This window comes from Pan paniscus, chromosome 14 (assembly GCF_029289425.2).
Source record: "Pan paniscus chromosome 14, NHGRI_mPanPan1-v2.0_pri, whole genome shotgun sequence".
Classification (NCBI taxonomy): Eukaryota; Metazoa; Chordata; class Mammalia; order Primates; family Hominidae; genus Pan; species Pan paniscus.
The window spans coordinates 96,735,532-96,753,449 of record NC_073263.2 but is presented as its reverse complement, the minus strand read 5'-3'; the positions used below and the strand labels follow the sequence as shown (position 1 = coordinate 96,753,449).

Sequence of the window (17,918 nt, the reverse complement as noted above, 5' to 3'; positions counted from 1 at the left end):
AGGTGTGTTAATGATATGTGAATGAGGTTTCCGCACTCTGGTCTGGTGAGAATTTCAGTACCTCACCTCAGCTTGACCTTCAGTATCTCTATTCAGCTCACTCCTCCTCAGCACCAGCCCTCTGTTAAGGCTTGGGTGGCCTTGACCTGTGCCCGCGCATCAGCCAAGGACTTGTAGCACCCCCACCCCATAGCCTTCTGGGGCCCTTCCCTTCTGATACCTGCTTACTGTCCAGGGCCATGCAGATGCCAGTGGCTTTAACTAACCCAAGCTCTGGTCTCCACCCCTTTGCTCAGCAGGGCTGCAGTGCTGTGTTTGGACTTCAGCTCACTGCCACAGTCGGAAAGTGGTGTCCTAGCTCAGAGCCAAGGCAATGCTTGGTGTCTGGAGACATCTGCCTTCTAGTGTTGTATGGTTCTGAGGCAGAGGAGTGGGCTGTTATGGTATGAGCCACTTAGCCGTGGCCAGAGCCCAGTCTCTCTGCTAGTTGAATAGCCCAGATGTTTATGAGCTGTGGAGCTGGGAGCTCCAAGTGTACAGTATAGGGTGTGGTTGTGTGAGCTGTAGGACATGCCTGTTTAACTTCCTTACTGAATAGATGGAGGGTGAGGGCATATGCAAGACTGAGGGACTCCAGCATCTGCCATATGTCACCTGTGTGCTTAACAAAAACCCCAATCCTGGGGCCATCTCAGACCTGACCTGCTGTTTCAGAATTTCTAGAGAAAGGGCCTGGAAATCTGTATATTTAATTTGTGCCTCAGGGAAGTTTCTGTACTAGAGGATGGCAAGGGGAACAACAGGTGTGGAGAGGGAGGCTGGACGTGGCTTCCTTGAAAGGGAAAGGGCCGCATGAGGCTCTGCATTCCTTTCCCCAGGACTTATATTGAAATCATGGCCAATGATTTATTTATTTTTTAAAAATGTTAATTCAGTTTTTAAATTTTAGTTTTTTTTCTGTTTTTTCCTTTTTTCTATCTTCTAAGACATCCTGTTGTAGCAAATTTTTACATTTTTTCATTGCCCTGCCCTGAAAATGTTTTTATTTCTCGTTTTTTTTTTAAAGATATTTCTCTAGGTTTAGAATTTGTATTTTGTGCTTATTTACTGTAAGGCCTTCAAACATAATTGATTTGTTTTTAATCTTTTTCTACTAAAAATTAAAAAAAATTGTAAAATACACATAACGGTCAGGCATGGTGGCTTACACCTGTAATCCCAATACTTTGGGAGGCTCAGATGGCTGGATCGCTTGAGCCTTGGAGTTCAAGACCAGCCTGGGCAACATAGTGAAACCCTGTTTCTACAAAAAATACAAAAATCAGCCAGGCATGATGGTGTGTACCAGTAGTCTCAGCTACTTGGGAGGCTGAGGTGGGAGGATTACCTGAGCTCAGGAAGTTGAGGCTTCAGTGAGCCATGATTGTGCCACTGTACGCCATCCTGGGCACTGGAGTGAGACCCTGTCTCAAAAAAAATCTGTCACATAAAATTTGTAATTTTTGCAAGGCATGGTGGCTCTTGCCTGTCATCCTCTGGTGTCCTCCATTTTACTTTCTGTCTGTAATAATCTGACTACTGAAGGGACCTCATCCAAGTGGGATCATACCATATTTGTCCTTTTGTGAGTGGCTTATCTCACTTCGCATCATGTCCTCAGGTAAATTTAATTTTGGGGTTTATGTCATACATTTTCTCAGCATTTAGTGAAAAACTTCTGCCTCACCCTGATCCTCAACTGTGGTGCTGAACCTTTATTTAGCTGTAGTGGAAGAGGAAAGAATTTCTGAGATTCTACCCTTTTCTGGCTTCTTGCTCTGAGCAACTGCCTGTGTCCTGATGTGTTTTGAAGTCCTCATCTTCTCCTTTCTACTCCCTCTGGGACCCATTAGCTGAAGGAACAGGGTCATTTTCTCTTTTGGATCTCTCCTGGGGGTAATAGCTGTGGGCACAGGGCTGTTATTTGATATGCTTATCATCATAGAGTCGAGAAAGTGGGAAGGAGGTACCTTGGTAAAGAGTGTCTGTCCCTCCTCTCTGTGCATTTTTCTCCTAATTCCTTTATCCTCATCAGTGAAAGAGATGAAGGCATTACTGCGTTTGGTACGTTTGGTTGTAAAAATGTATGTTAGTGAATAAGTCATTAGTAAGACGTTTTCTGACATCTGTCATTTTTTTTCCTGCTGCACAAATCTCTTCATTTTCTTAAAGCTTCAAAGATAATCTTGAAAAGGGAATGAATGATGGAATGAATTTTGCAGTATTATAGTACTGTGTACTGTTACTTTCAGATTACTGAATATCTGGCCTACTCAAGGTCAATACTTTGATAAATACACAACATTAGGAAAAAAGAAAAATCACATATGTAAAATATTTTCATTTTGACTGATTCTTAGTAAAATTTTGGTGAGTCTGTAGAGTGCAGATTGCTTCCTCCAAGTATTCTTAGTCTGAAAGATGGCACATGAAACATGTCATATTTGAGAAGATACATTATAAACACATTTCTTATTTGTTTCTTATAATATTCTTTTAGAAGCGGAAAGCAGGCTGGGCGCGTTGGTTCACACCTATAATCCCAGTACTTTGCAAGGCCAAGGCAGGTGGATCACTTGAGGTCAGGAGTTCGAGACCAGCCTGATCAACCTGGTGAAACCCCATCTCTACTAAAACTAAAAAAAAAGAAAATTAGCCAGGCATGATGGCGCATGCCTGTAATCCCAGCTACTTGGGAGGCTAAGGTAGGTGAATCTCTTGAATCTGGGAGGTGGAGGTTGCAGTGAGCCAAGATCATGCCATTGCACTCCAGCCTGGGCAACAAGAGTGAAACTGTCTCGGGGGGGAAAAAAAAGCAGAAAGAAGAAAAACATGATAAAAAAGATTTTTAAAAAATGATGATGGATGCCAAACACCCCTCTAATCCTAGAACTTTGAGAAGCCAAGGCGGGAGCATTGCTTGAGCCTAGAAATTCAAGACCAGCTTGGACAACATAGGGAGATTCTGTCTCTGCCTCGGCCCTCCCTGTTCTACCCTCCAAAAAAGCCAAGTGTGGTGGCACATGCCTATAGTCTCTTACTTGGGAGGCTGAGACAGGAGGATTGCTTGGACCCCAGAGTTGGAAGCTGCAGTGAGCTGCGATCATGCCACTTAACTCCAGCAGAAAGAGCAAGACCCTGTCACACACACACAACAAAAAGATGACAGAAGTTTGGTTTTTTTCTTCCTCTTCAATGGGGGTATACTGCATTTATATTCTCCTTAAGATGATCTTCTCTGACCTAACCCTAGACCATGTATTTGTCCCCATGTATGTCCTCACTGTCCCTTCTTTACCCACTCCCTGGCTTGTCACCCTCTCCATATTTTCCTTTTTCTTCCTGTTGCCCTGCCAGTATGTCTTGCTCATCTCTGTTCCCCTCTCAGTCGATAAACCAGTTCAGTTGGGGCTTGTTTTTCAGGCAAAGAAACTGGTGATAGCAGGGTCTGGGGCTGAGGGGTCTTTCAGCCATGGTGGGGGGATGTGGCCCCCCTTTGAACAGATTACTGTCAAACTGTGTTACATGTTCTTTCCATGGGTATTGGTAGAATTGACTAATTAGATTGTACTAATTTCCTTCAGTGTATATTGACTGCCCCACCACTCATTGAAACGCTAATGGTTTTTTTTCCCTTTCTTTTCTTTTCCTTCCTTTCTCACTCTTTCTTTCTTTCTTTCTTTCTTTCTTTCTTTCTTTCTTTCTTTCTTTCTTTCTTTCTTTCTTTCTCTCTCTCTCTCTCTCTCTCTCTCTCTCTCATCTCTCTCTCTCTCTCATCTGTCTCTTTTCTTTTCTTTCTTGGTTTTGCTCTGTTGCCCAGACTGGATTCCAGTGGGATGATTACTGCTTACTGCAGCCTTGAGCTCCTGGGCTCAAGCGATCTTTCCACCTCAGCCTCCTGAGTAGCTGGGACTACAGGCATGTGCCACCATGCTTGGTTAATTTTTAAATTTTTTTGTAGACAGGATCTCACTATGTTGCCCAGTCTAGTCTTGAACTCCTGGGCTCATGTGATCTTGCCGCCTTGGTCTTCTAAAGTGCTGGGATTACAGGCATGAGCCACCCCACCTGGCCTACGGAGAACTTTCTGTATAGGTTTTCAGGCTTGTATTCCAGCCATGAAAAATCAGGTGAAACACAAACAAAAGCCTCAGAAGGCAGTGAAACTGTCAGATTATAAAGAACATACAGGTTGTTGATTTTGGATGGACATTTTCATCTCCTTAAATTTCATTTCTTTTACAGAATTAGAGAAGGAATGTGACTAACTTTGTAGTCACCCATCATGTTTACGAGGAAGGAGGATATTAGCCAGTCCTTGGATCATCCCCTCAGAAACAGAGATTATTGGTTTTAGATTATGCAGTCATTAAAGTAGATGTGTTGTTACTAAGCAACTCTGGCCAACAGTATTGGAAAAATACAGGCAATTTTCTGCTTCAAGTGATTAAACATACTCATCCTAGTTGCCTGTTGCAGAAATACCCAGTTTAATTGGAAGTTTCATTACCTCACAAACTCAACTCTGGGGTAGGGTCATGAACCAGGAAGTAAGCAAAACATAAAATAAATAAGATAGATAATACTTACTTTATATGCTTATTCAGAACGTTTTTACTCTGACTTTACTTACAGCACTCAAAAGCCACATCCTAGTCTAAAACACTAGTAGGTAATGGTGTGACATTCTGATGAGAATAAAGAGATACCTGATAGCCTGACAGCCAGGGGCAAGATGGATCAGAAAGTACCAGAATCCGAAAAGTGTGGCCATGTGGGGACTCTGTGAGAGGAGCATCCCTATCCACCGCGGGTCATTGACACTGGGTAAGAGCCATATTGTTGTGAGGAATTTGCATCGTGAAGGTGATGAACTGCAGTTTGCATCTTTTGTTTTATTTATTTATTTTTTTAATTTTTGAGAAGGAGTCTCACTGTCACCCTGGCTGGAGTGCAGTGGCGCGATCTTGGCTCACTGCAACCCCTGCCTCTCGGGTTCAAGCGATTCTCCTGCCTCAGCCTCCCCAGTAGCTGGGATTGCAGGGGTGTGCGCCACCATGCCCAGCTAATTTTTGTATTTTTAGTAGAGACGGGTTTCACCATGTTGGCCAGGCTGGTCTCGAACTCCTGATCTAAGGTGATCCGCCCTCCCCGGCCTCCCAAAGTGCTAGGATTACAGGCATGAGCCACCGTGCCCAGCCGCATCTTCTGTTTTAAAAGGACTATTAGAGAGCGGGGAAAGACATCTGTTAAAATGAAGATTGGATTAATGCATTTAATCCAAGAAGGGATATTCATCTCACCAGTCTGGAAAACTCAGTTCCATGAAAAGGTCATTCTCTCCTTCCACCTCCCTTTGATGGTGATATTTATGTGGCCACACTGATTAAAATAATCAAGAAAGAAGAAACAGTTTATATTTTTCAAATGAAGCTAGATATTACATGATTTATTTTTAAGAAATTGAATACAATTAATGTTTTGTTCTAGATTGTAGAGTTTTCTTGTAATCTCAAACGTATTTCCTTGCCTGCCTTCAGTAGTAAGCAGCTATCAAATGGTGCCCTGCTCTGATGGTGTTTACTTCCACCATTCACAGTATTGTTCTTAATGGCCATGCGGATTCTAGAGGAACCAATAATTAGATACTCAGATGTTTTCCAGTTTTTAGTAATTAGATAGTTAGAAGTCTTCTAGTTTTTGTATATTACAAATAGCATTTTAATGGACATGATTAAAGCTAAACATTTGGACAGATCCTTCATTTCCTAGGGTGTACACATTTCAAGGCTTTTGCTATGCTAGATTGATTTCCTCCCCAAGAGTTGTTAATTACTTACATTTTCCCAGGTGAAATGAGAGAGCTCCCTACAAGTCCAGATTTGATGTTATATTTTAATAATCACTGTCAATCTCACCAATTTTCATAGGTGAAAAATAATGCATTGTTGTTTTAATTTACATGGCTTTGTGTAATAGTGGATTTCAGCATTTGCATTTCCTTGGCCATTTGTGCTGGTTTTTTTTTTTTTTTTTTTTTGGTGAATTTCCTGCACACATTCTTTGCTCCTTTTAAAAAATAATTGGTAGGCATTTATAATTCATATCGATATGTAGGGGCCGTTGATTTATTAAAGATATTTTGGGTCTGGGATGTGTACTACAGGTTTCAGTTTGTTTTAGTTGCCTTTTATTTGTTCTCATGGTAGAACTATTTTGTTTTCACAGGGAAAACAAATTTAATCTAATGGTGTCCTTTTATAACCTGTCAGGTTAATGAAGCATAGAATCAAAATATTTGCAGAACGATGATACATTAATTTACAGATTTTTTCTGTACATTGGATGTGAACTCTTTTAAACTATAACATGGACACTTTATTGGAACCAAACTTTAGTTTTCTACATTAATGAGAAACACTGGTAACTTTGCTTCATTGAAAAAATAATTGCTTGTTCTCTGTCAGATGTAAATAGTTTGAGTTTATTTTTATCTTCTCATCTACAAAATAGGAATAATTCTTACTTCGTAGTTGTTTTCTTGTTCAGTTGTCTGGCTTACAGTAGGTGCTTACTAAATGGTAGCTTGATTTATGATCATAATGACATAAATGAATATGACTTGGTCTATATATTCTGGTAGCTGCTGAGGGTAACACAGATATATGATTACACTAATTGTGCTTCTGAGGATGTGAGCAGTGTTTTGTTGTTGTTGTTTGTTTGTTTCTTTGGTGTTGATTTTAGGTAGAACTTTGATTATCAATTTTATGCCTTCTTTTTAAATGCAAAGTCCTTAAAGCCAAAAGTTTACTCTAATACTTGCTTTAGCTATAACTCACAAATTATTATCATTTACTTTAAAATATTTCAGATTTCCCTTATGATGTCATCTTTGACACATGCTTATTTACAAATATTGTTAATATTCAGATATTTTGAGTTGTTAGAGATGTCTTATTGTTGATCTGTAATTTAATTCTGCTGTCACCAGAATACATTCTGTGTAACATTTTTATGTTCAGATATTGATTGAAATTTACTGATGGCCCAACATAAGGACTGTTTTACCTTAAAAGTTAGAAGTATGCAACAGTAAAATTCTATTACCCTTCCCCATCTTGTGTGCTATTGTCGTATATTTTACTTCTGTCTCCAAAATGCACCATTACCATTTTTGCTCTAAGCAGCTAGTTGTTTTTCAAAGTAATTTGTCTTCTTTTTATTTATTATTTATTTTTTTTTTAGACAAGGCCTCACTTTGTCACCCCGGCTGGAGTGGAGTGGTGTGATCTTGGCTCACTGCAACCTCCGCCTCGTGGGTTCAAGCAATTCTCCCACGTCAGCCCCCGAGTAGCTGGGTCTACAAGTGTGTGGCACCATGCCTGGAGAATTGTTATATTTTTTGTGGAGCCCAGGCTGGTCGCGAACTCCTGAGCTCAAGCAATTTGACTGCCTCAGCCTCCCAAAATGTTGGGATAACAGGCATGAACTATCGTGCCCGGCCTGTCCTTATATTTACTCACATTGGTCATTTTGGTTTCTCTTTATTCTTTCTGTAGATCTGAGTTTCCATTTGATACCATCTCCTTATAGCTTGAAAAGTATTCTTTACGCTGTTTTTTACAGTTCAGGTTCATTGCTGATAAAGTCTCTCAGCCTTTATCTGAAAATGTCCTAATTTCACCCTCATATTTTAAAGGACATTTTGTGTTGGTGATAGAATTCAGAGTTGACAGGTGTTTTTTTTTTTTTTTTTTTTTTTGAATTGGAGTCTCACTCTATCACCCAGGCTGGAGTGGAGTGGCGCGATCTCGGCTCACTGCAACCTCTGCCTCCCAGGTTCAAGTGATTTTCCTGCCCGAGCCTCCGGAGTGGCTGGAATTACAGGTGCCCACCACTGTGCCCGGCTAATTTTTGTATTTTTAGTAGAGATGGGGTCTCACCATGTTGGCCAGGCTGGTCTCGAAGTCCTGGGCTCGAGTGATCTGCCCGCCTCAACCACCCAAAGTGCTGGGAATATAGGCATGAGCCACTGCACCTGGCCAGTTATTTTTGTCTGTCTTTCAGCACTGTAAATATTGTTCTGTTGTCTTCTTGTTTTCATTGTTTCTGGTGTGTCAGCTGCTGCTTGTTTTTGTTGTTTCTCTGTGTTTAATGTGTGTCTAGGTATAGATCTCTTTGTTTTTGTCCTTCATTGAACTTGCTAAGATTCTTCATTATGTAAATTAATATTTGCTACCAACTTTGGTAAAATTCCAGTCATTATTTGTTCAAATATTTTTTCTTCCCCTATTTCTTCTTCTTTTAGGACTCCAATTACATGAATATTTTATTGCTTAATATTCTTCCATAAGGACCTTCATTCAGTCTTTGTTCTTTTTCTTAACTCTTTTTTTCTGTTTGTTCTTCAGATTTCAGTTGTAAACTATAAAAGAAAGGGTTAGCGACTCTGGGAATAAATCAATGGAAAGTATCTGCTATTAATGATATCTAATTTATTTTTCATTTCAGGTATTACCTTTTCAGTTCAAGAAGTTCTATTTGGTTCTTTTTGATATTACCTATCTCGCTCCTAAACTCACATCTACTTGTTATAACCATATTTTTCTTTAACTCCTTGACATATTATAATAGGTGCTTCATAGTTGTTGTTTACTAATTCCAAAATCTGGATCATTTCAGGGTCTATTTCTGTTGTCATTTCCCTCCTTTGATTACAGGTCACATTTTATTGTTTCCTTGTGTATCTAGTAATTGTTTTACTATGTTGAACATTATGATCGATATACTATAGGGAGTCTGGATTAAAGAGCATTGAGTTTTGTTCATGCAGGCAGTTAAATTCCTGGCAGATTGGCCCCTTTAGCATTGAATCCTTCTATCTGTCTGTCAATCAGTTAATCATAGGGCAGGTAGCTCCATTCTGAACTTATTCCAAGTGCACAGCTGTTAATCTAGGGTGAGATCTTTATTACTAAGACATAGCCTTCCTGGTGTCTCAGTTGAATGCCTGAGGCCCCAGTGGAGATTTCCTTCCTCTCCTCGGGCGGCATCTCCTACTGCATGACCTCCAGAATCTTCGGTCAGCACTCAGCCCCATAGCTGCTGCTTTCCTAGGCCTCATGGAGTCTGGCCCTGCTTATGAAGCTGTTGGCAAAGTACCCTGGGTAAATCCCTACTGAAACTTCTGGGGCAAACCCTCTGCTACTCAGGCTCACAAATTCCAGATGCTTCTACAACTTGGAACAACCATCTCTTCCTCCACCGCTCAGTGAAACTGTTTTGCTTGGGCAGAAAATGTCCTCAGGCATAAAGCCAGGTCAGTCCCGGGCCACCACCTACATTTCCCGTCTCTTGAGGCTCACAGCCTGTGTTACCTGTGGTCCAGTGCCTGAAAGCAGCTGTGTCATATGTGTTGCCCAACGTTACAGTTTTCCAGGGGAGGGCAAGTCCTCTCTCATGGTTGGAAGCAGAAGCCTGGTAGTTTGCTTGTCAGCTGTGTCTTCCTCTTTTTTTTTTTTTTTAAGATGGAGTCTTGCTCAGTTGCCGAAGCTGGAGTGTAATGGCACGATCTTGGCTCACTGCAGCCTCTGCCTCCTGGGTTCAAGTGATTCTCCTGCCTCAGCCTCCTGAGTAGCTGGGATTACAGGCACCTGCCATCATGCCTGGCTAATTTTTGTATTTTTGTAGAGACAGGGATTCACCATGTTGACCAGGCTGGACTCGAACTCCTGACCTCAGGTGATCTGCCTGCCTCAGCCTCCCAAAGTGCTGGGATTACAGGTGTGAGCCACCGCACCTGGCATGTCTTCCTCATTAATAATATTCATGGCCCTTCATGATTTTTTTTATCCTATCTGGAGTATGACTGATTTAATTTCAGCAGACCCTTAATTTCTGTGTTGACTGTAACGTTATCGTTCACTTGGGTTAACTTCTATTACAACCCGAGTATCTGCCCAGCCTTTTATTCCACCTCTATATCTGGTCACAGTAATACACGACTTACAAGTAGCCCTCCTGGTGCACCCAGAAGAACTTTGTCTTTTTCACAAATTGGCATCTGTGCTGTCTTACCTAAATCCTCATTGTTGGCAGCAGACACAATCTGTGGATGATAGTTCAAGTTGGGCACAGTTGACTTCAAATTTCTTGAAAAGGGTCAGCTTAGGCTTAGAGTTTGGTGTTGACATTTTGCTTTTATTTTGTTAAAATTAAGTATCAAATTTACATGCTTTAAAAATGTGGTATTTTCTGCATGTGGGATTAACATTTTGTATGTAAGACTGGCTTTATAAATATTTACAGATAGTTTGTAGTCAATAAGGCACATTACGTTCTGCTTCTTTCCTACAGGGGCGGGCTGGTCTCTCTCCTTCCCTTCTCCCTCACTCCTATGTTTTCTTCTTTCTTTGTATTTTATGATTGATTCACTTATATTTGCATAATAGCATTTTTTATTTTATTTTATTTTATTTTATTTTTTGAGACAGAGTCTTACTCTGTCACCCAGGCTGGAGTACAGTGGCGCAATCTCGGCTGACTGCAACCCCTGCCTCCTGGTTCAAGTGATTTTCTGCCTCAGCCTCCCGAGTAGCTGGGATTACAGGTGCACACCACCACACCCAGCTAATTTTTGTATTTTTAGTAGAGACAGGGTTTCACCATGTTGGCCAGGCTGATCTTGAACTCCTGACCTCAAGTGATCTGCCTTCAGCCCCACTAAGTGCTGGGATTACAGGTGTGAGCCACCGCGCCCGGCCATTTTTTAACTTTTCAAAATGTTTTCACTTCTATCTGGCCCTTTTTTTTCCCATTCACATAGGCCTCGTTGACAGTCTTGTTTCCTTTTGCCTGGACTGTTATTCCAGCGGCAACTCATTCTCCTCCTTCCAGTAGTCTCCTGGCCAATCGCTTCTACTGTTTAACCTTCCTTAAGTTGAGCTTCTCCCTCTAACTTGAAAAACCACACGTACTCTTCCATATTGCCTTCCATAAGCTTCACCTGCTTCAGCCCCGCTTCCATGAGCTTCACCTGCTTCAGCCCCATTTCCATAAGCTTCACCTGCTTCAGCCCCGCTTCCATAAGCTTCACCTGCTTCAGCCCCGCTTCCATAAGCTTCACCTGCTTCAGCCCCGCTTCCATAAGCTTCACCTGCTTCAGCCCCGCTTCCATAAGCTTCACCTGCTTCAGCCCCGCTTCCATAAGCTTCACCTGCTTCAGCCCCGCTTCCATAAGCTTCACCTGCTTCAGCGCCACTTCCATGAGCTTCACCTGCTTCAGCCCCATTTCCATAAGCTTCACCTGCTTCAGCCCCGCTTCCATGAGCTTCACCTGCTTCAGCCAGGTTTGGGGTGTTCTTTATTCAGCAGCCTCCACATCCCCCTTCTCCATACTTCTGTCCTAGCTAGGCCTCCCCTGCAGTGCCCTTCCCTTCCCTCCATAAAGTCCCTCCTTCATCGTCCAGGGTCTCTCCCACCCAGTGTCCCTCAGTTGGAACTGCCCCCAGTTCTCTGTGCAGGTCACAGTTGAATCACAGGTGTCTGGACATACCTAGCCCTGTCTCCCAAGGCAGGAAAACATGACTGTGTCACTGTATCTGCTGGGGCTCCTGGTGTCCTCCAGATAGTTGATACTCCATATTTGTCATTTCCCATTGAACACATTGAAACCCTGTGATCCAGGCAGGGTGAAGAGACTAAGGCCCCGTGTGTTTAATAATGTTGCACAGAGAATTAGTGATTGGTACGGATTTGTAGTCCACGTCCTCTCATTTTGTTCCTCTGACAGCCTCTCTGTTCTTCCCTAATTTGGCTCAAAATTACTTCGGTTGGTTCTTAAGTAGAAACTTACGTCCTTTTGTACTTGGGGGCGTGTCCAAATTCATTAAATGAGGTGGGAGATTTTTCTTCTTCCTACCCCTCGCTTTGCTGTCCTGACACAGCTGCCACCACTAAAGGTGCTGGTGGGGCAGAGAGAGGGGGCAGTGGGGGGGGGGGTGGGGATGCTCGTGCTTAGATCTGGTCTTGACATCACACGAGACTTCCTCAGGTCTGCTGTGTCCTAAGCCTGACTTAGTATCACTGCATGAATACAATTCTCTACTTACCTCTTTTATTTCAGGCACTTCGTCTTAGTAATATGGCCATGGGGAAGACAACCACAGGCCAGATAGTCAATCTGCTGTCCAATGATGTGAACAAGTTTGATCAGGTAAGCTGCAGCTCAGGGATCCTTTTTCATTGCATTAAACACCCCTCTTCCCCTTTTTATTCTTTCTGGAGGCAGGGGCTCGCTCTGTTCACACTGGATTGCAGTGGCAGGATCATAGCTCGCTGAAGGCTTGAACTCCTGGGCTCAAGTGATGTGCGATCCTCCTGTCTCAGCCTCCTGATTAGCTGTGACTACAGGTGTGCATCACTGTGAACAGCTAATTTCTTTGTTTTTGAATTTTCATGTCAGATGGGCTATTGTGGAAACATCATAACAAAATTCAAGGGTGGCACATCTCACACAAGTGCGTGAACACCCGATTATCATGCTCATGAACTACAAAAGGACTGCTGGCTAATTTCTTTTTTTATTATTTGTAGAGAAGGGATCACGCCTTGTTGCACAGGCTGGTCTCAAAATTCTGGCCTCAAGCGATTCTCGCTACCTTGGCCTCCCAAAGTGCTGGGATTACAGGTGTGAACACCATGCCGGCCCAGTGTCCATTGTTTAATACTTACCTTGTAGTGGTATCATTTATCCAGGGCATTCTAGCTGCTGGCCATAGTCATTTTGCACTAGGACCACTTTTTTTTTCCAATTATTCATTCATCAGGATGAACTAAAGCCTCCGCTCAGTGTCAGGGACAATGAATAAGACTTGGTTTCTGTTCTGAAGAAGCTCACTGCCTGTCTGGGAGACAAACACACAAGTAAATTACTGGAGTATGTGGTGGGCACTATAGTACAGGCTTTCTTGGGGTACTGGGGAGCCCCAGGGCATATGGGAGCTGAATTCTGTGGCAGAGAGTTCTGGAAAAATGCTCAGCTCATCAGTGAGATAGTCACAATCAAGACATTCTTCTAATGCCGCTGGTCAGATTCTCTTGTGAGTCTCCCAGACCCACTCTTTGTTTCCCCAGAATGGCTTCACCTGTGGTGGGTGCTTGGCTTTCTGCTTTAGCAGGTGTAAACCCACTGTGGCCATTTCTGTTTCGGATCTTGCCTGTTCTTTTCCAGCGGATCGTTTCTGTACTGTGTTCTTACTGGTTTTGCTTTTCTGGAGTCCTAAGAACGCTCTGTCTTTTTCTTTAAAGGTGACAGTGTTCTTACACTTCCTGTGGGCAGGACCACTGCAGGCGATCGCAGTGACTGCCCTACTCTGGATGGAGATAGGAATATCGTGCCTTGCTGGGATGGCAGTTCTAATCATTCTCCTGCCCTTGCAAAGCTGTTTTGGGAAGTTGTTCTCATCACTGAGGTAAGAGAAATACTGCTGTGAAAAATGTCATATGTATTTGGTAACATCCACAGTCTTCCCAATGCTTTTGTTCAGAAACAAACTAAATGCCTTTTATTATCTCTTCCTTGCATATGTTGCAGCTCTTCAGGCTCAGCCAAGGGGGCCTCCATCCTTATGCTGAAGGCAAATCTTCAAGGCAGAAAGGTGAAGGCATTCACTGGCTCCTCCCAGCCAGCTTTTCAGGCGCTGTGGCCTCAATAAGTAGAGTGTCCTTAAGCAGAAATCACATATGTAGAAGTTAGTTAAACATATAATGAATAATGATAAATTGAAATATTTCATAGGCTCCATTCTAGCTGCATACATCTTTACCGTGCTTGTGTTAGAGCTATTTTCACATGTGTATATATGTGTGTTATTTTTAATTCAGTATTTCCATTAAATTGTAAGCTCCCCAAAGGCAAGGTGAATTTTAATGATGTAGTTATAAAATCACACAGTCCTAGTAGCATATGTGTTAGGAATATGGTTGTTAGCTGGTCGTGGTGGCTGACGCCTGTAATCCTAACACTTTGGGAGGCCGAGGCAGGTGGATCACTTGAGGCCAGGAGTTCGAGACTTGCCTGGCCAACATGACAAAACTCCGTCTCTACTAAATTTAAAAAATTAGCTGGGCGTGGTGGTACACGCCTGTAATCCCAGCTACTTGGGAGGCTCAGGCACGAGAATCACTTGAATCCAGGAGGCAGAGGTTGCAGTGAGCCGATATTATGCCACTGCACTCCAGCCTGGGTGACAGAGTGAGACTGTCTCAAAAAAAAAAAAAAAACAAAGAAAGAAAGAAAGAAATACAGCTTTTGGTCAAGAGATTAATGATGATAAAATAAATTGGACTTGAAGCAGGTTCCAACGAATTGGAAATGATTCATTGTCAAGGTTGTCAGCTGGATCGAGATGAGCCACTGTTGGAAGTGCATTGAGTTCTTTGTTTTATGCTTTTGCATATGGTGTATTTTCTACTTGGACCTTCCCCTCTTTGCCATCTGGAGAAATAGTCCTTGTCCTTTGAGGCCCCATTCAAATGCTCCTGGTCCTCTGAAGCTTTTTTTTTTTTTTTTGCTCTCCTCTTTCCCAGTGGAGTTAACAAACAGCCCTTTCTTTTCTGCTCCCCAGCACTTCATTCCCATTTTAGCACACTCTGACCACTGTTATCGTCAGGCTCGGGTGCCTTTCTGCCTTTCCTGCCCACCTGTGAGCTCCTCGAGGGGACAGATGACATCTGACTCATTTTCATGTCTTCCTCAGAAGATATTACAAATTCTCCAAAATACTTGTTGAGTTGGGATAGATTGTTGACTTCCTAATCGAAGTCTTTTTCTATTTGTATTTTGAGTAGGACCTGTCTGTGTTGTCGGAAGCAAAAGTGCTGTAGGGAACCATGTGATGCAGGTCCCTGCCTGTGCCTGCCGCTGATAAGGGCAGGCTGTGATCGCTCAGGCTCATCTCCCGTGTCTGGTCCCCCTTAGGAGTAAAACTGCAACTTTCACGGATGCCAGGATCAGGACCATGAATGAAGTTATAACTGGCATAAGGATAATAAAAATGTACGCCTGGGAAAAGTCATTTTCAGATCTTATTACCAATTTGAGAAAGTAAGTTTTTGTATACATTGTACCATATTTTTGTACTTTTCTATTTGCTATTCTTGTTGATGATTTTAGAAGTTTTACTATGTTTTCACATTATGGGAAGTTCAGTACAATCCATCCCAGTCCCCACGCATGGCAGTTGGGTTAAGTAGAATGGTAGAGAACGTTATTTTCACTTGGTCTTCCATTTACCATGTTCTTAAACAGAAAGCATGTATGCTTCTTACTAATACAAAAGTGAAATTCCAAATGTTTCTGAATATCCCAAATCCCAACAATGAGTCTAAGATGTTAGTATTTGAGAATAATGGTGTTTAAAATAAAACTATAATTTATATTAATGTAGCCAAATGGACAAGTTATAGAGACAGGGCATATCTATATTGGACCAAACTATATGAATCAGTATTTTTCATTCCAAACAGGCATGGAAATACTGTTAGTTGTGCTTTGTGTTATTAGAAATTTTGGAGGGGGCTGGGCGCGGTGGCTTATGCCTGTAATCCAAGAACTTTGGGAGGCTGAGGCGGGTGGATCACCTGAGGTCAGGAGTTTGAGACCAGCCTGGCCAACATGGTGAAACCCTGTCTCTACTAAAAATACAAACATTTGCTGGGCGTGGTGGCACATGCCTGTAATCCTAGCTACTTGAGAGGCTGAGGCAGGAGAATCGCTTGAACCAGGAGGTGGAGGTTGCAGTGAGCTGAGATCGCACCATTGCCTGGGCGACAAGAGTGAAACTCCGTCTCAAAAAGCAAAATATGTATTTTTTTTTGGCTTTTGGATTAAATATTTGATTAGTTGTTGCATTCCAGCACATGGTACTTCTTTTGATTTCTTGGGTAGTTCCTGGCCACCTTTGAACTTTTTTGTTGTTGTTGCCCAGGATGGTCTCAAACTCCTGGGTTCAAACAATTCATCCACCTCAGCTCCCAAAGTGCTGGGATTGCAGGCGTGAGCCACTTTATCTGGTTGACATCACTGCTTTTTTAAAAACCTGTACTCTCTTTCAGGAGGGAGATTTCCAAGATTCTGAGAAGTTCCTACCTCAGAGGGATGAATTTGGCTTCATTTTTCAGTGCAAGCAAAATCATCGTGTTTGTGACCTTCACCACCTACGTGCTCCTCGGCAATGCGATCACAGCCAGCCGCGTGTTCGTGGCAGTGACACTGTATGGGGCTGTGCGGCTGACGGTTACCCTCTTCTTCCCCTCAGCCATTGAGAGGGTGTCGGAGGCAATCGTCAGCATCCGAAGAATCCAGGTTGGTGTCAGATGCCATTTTAAAGTTGTAGGTGCATTTGAAGTAGAATGATGTCTCCTTTTATTTAGCATCACTATGTTCTAGTGTAATGACATTTAACTCTCTCATAACCAAAACGTGCCGCCATTCCAAAATGTTGTGTGTACTTCCCTATCTTAGATAGAGCGTGCTAAAGACAATGCAAGCATTGTGATCATTTATTGGCAGCAACATAAACAGCAGTGGCACAGGGCTTTTGATGTACAGGTGGTAACTGCAGGTGTGATTAAAATGTCTAAGCTGTCTAAAAGCAGGAAAAGCAAATAGATTTCATCTCTTATGTTAACACCAATGAGAAAGTAGTGAGTATGGGTTGAGTATGATTCTTCTGTGGGCTGGAAGGAAAGAGCTTGCTGGGGGTCTCTGCTTCTTGGTCAGGAAGAATGGCCTCAACTTCACTTAGCTATCCCTGTTTGAAAATAAGTTCTTTCCTCTGTAGATGTTTTCCTTGTTAATTTCTGTGCATGCCTTTAGGACTTCTGCCATTTCTTTCCTGTCCGCTTTTCACTTTTTTCTTACTGTTGATGAACCTATCTCTGCCAGACTTCTTTATTTCCAATTGGTTGATTTCTACTGCCTTGCTCCATTTCTACGACTGTAACAAGGACCATTCTCTGCTTCCCAGATGGACCTCTGTGTCCTCCCATTGTGGAAGAAACAGAAGGACAAAATGGGCCTGGTTAGTTCCCTCCAGCCTTCTATAAGGACACTAATCCCCTTCAGGAGGGCTCTGCCGTAGCGACCTAATCACCTCTTAGAGGCCCCACCTCTTAACACTGATGCTGGGGTGAACTCCCAACCTATGAATTTAGAACAGGCATGCCCATTCCAACCATAGCATCCACTTTACACACTATCACCTTTTCCTAAGTAGCTGTCACTCAGTTGCCAGGGGCAAATAATTTATATCACCAAGGTAAGGTCCTGGCACATAATGTATGCTCAAGTATTTGTGTGTTTATGAATAAGTTGAAAATTAAAATAAATTGGCTTTGTGAGAGGGCTTGGCAAGAACTTGACTGTCTAAGCTTTTCAAAAATCTGCTTTGTTTTACTCCTGGTTCTTAATAGAGATGGATGCCCAAGGACAGACTCGAGTGAACTTAGCTGACACTGGCTGTGATTATTTTTTTATTTTTATTTTTTTGGTGGGGGAGAGAATGGGGTGGGTGTTGTCATAAAAGCTAAGATTCTTTTTTATGATGAAGTTTGTTTTTTAAAGATGAGATCTTGCTGTGTTACCCAGGCTGGAGCATAGTGGCTATTCATAGGCAGACTCCCACTACTGATTAGCAAGTCTGTATTTCATAAAAAATATTACCTATAAAACAGACCATACAGGGTCATTTCTTATCCCCATTCTTTCTGACAACAGCTTCAGGTAACACTGTGAAGGGATGGTCCATGCAGGTCAGTAACACTTTTTTCATGTAGCTTTTGCATCTTGAAAGAAAGAACTTAGGAATATACTT

The 17,918-nt window shown here is 42.4% G+C and overlaps 1 protein-coding gene and 1 non-coding gene across 4 annotated transcripts in view; one reads left to right on the top strand and one right to left on the bottom strand.

Moving 5' to 3' along the window:
• Nucleotides 1–17,918, top strand: part of ABCC4 (ATP binding cassette subfamily C member 4 (PEL blood group)) — a 282,705-nt gene that overhangs the window by 78,851 nt on the left and 185,936 nt on the right. For all 3 annotated transcript variants that reach the window (XM_034936857.3, XM_055096905.2, XM_055096906.2), the window contains 4 exons: nucleotides 12,167–12,256; nucleotides 13,351–13,514; nucleotides 15,023–15,148; nucleotides 16,159–16,408. In XM_034936857.3, the coding sequence (XP_034792748.3) occupies nucleotides 12,167–12,256; nucleotides 13,351–13,514; nucleotides 15,023–15,148; nucleotides 16,159–16,408 (630 nt within the window). The remainder of the gene's footprint in view (nucleotides 1–12,166; nucleotides 12,257–13,350; nucleotides 13,515–15,022; nucleotides 15,149–16,158; nucleotides 16,409–17,918) is intronic.
• LOC112436933 (small nucleolar RNA U13) lies at nucleotides 12,500–12,604 on the bottom strand. The gene has a single exon (XR_003025601.1). It is a non-coding gene; the product is annotated as a small nucleolar RNA U13 (small nucleolar RNA).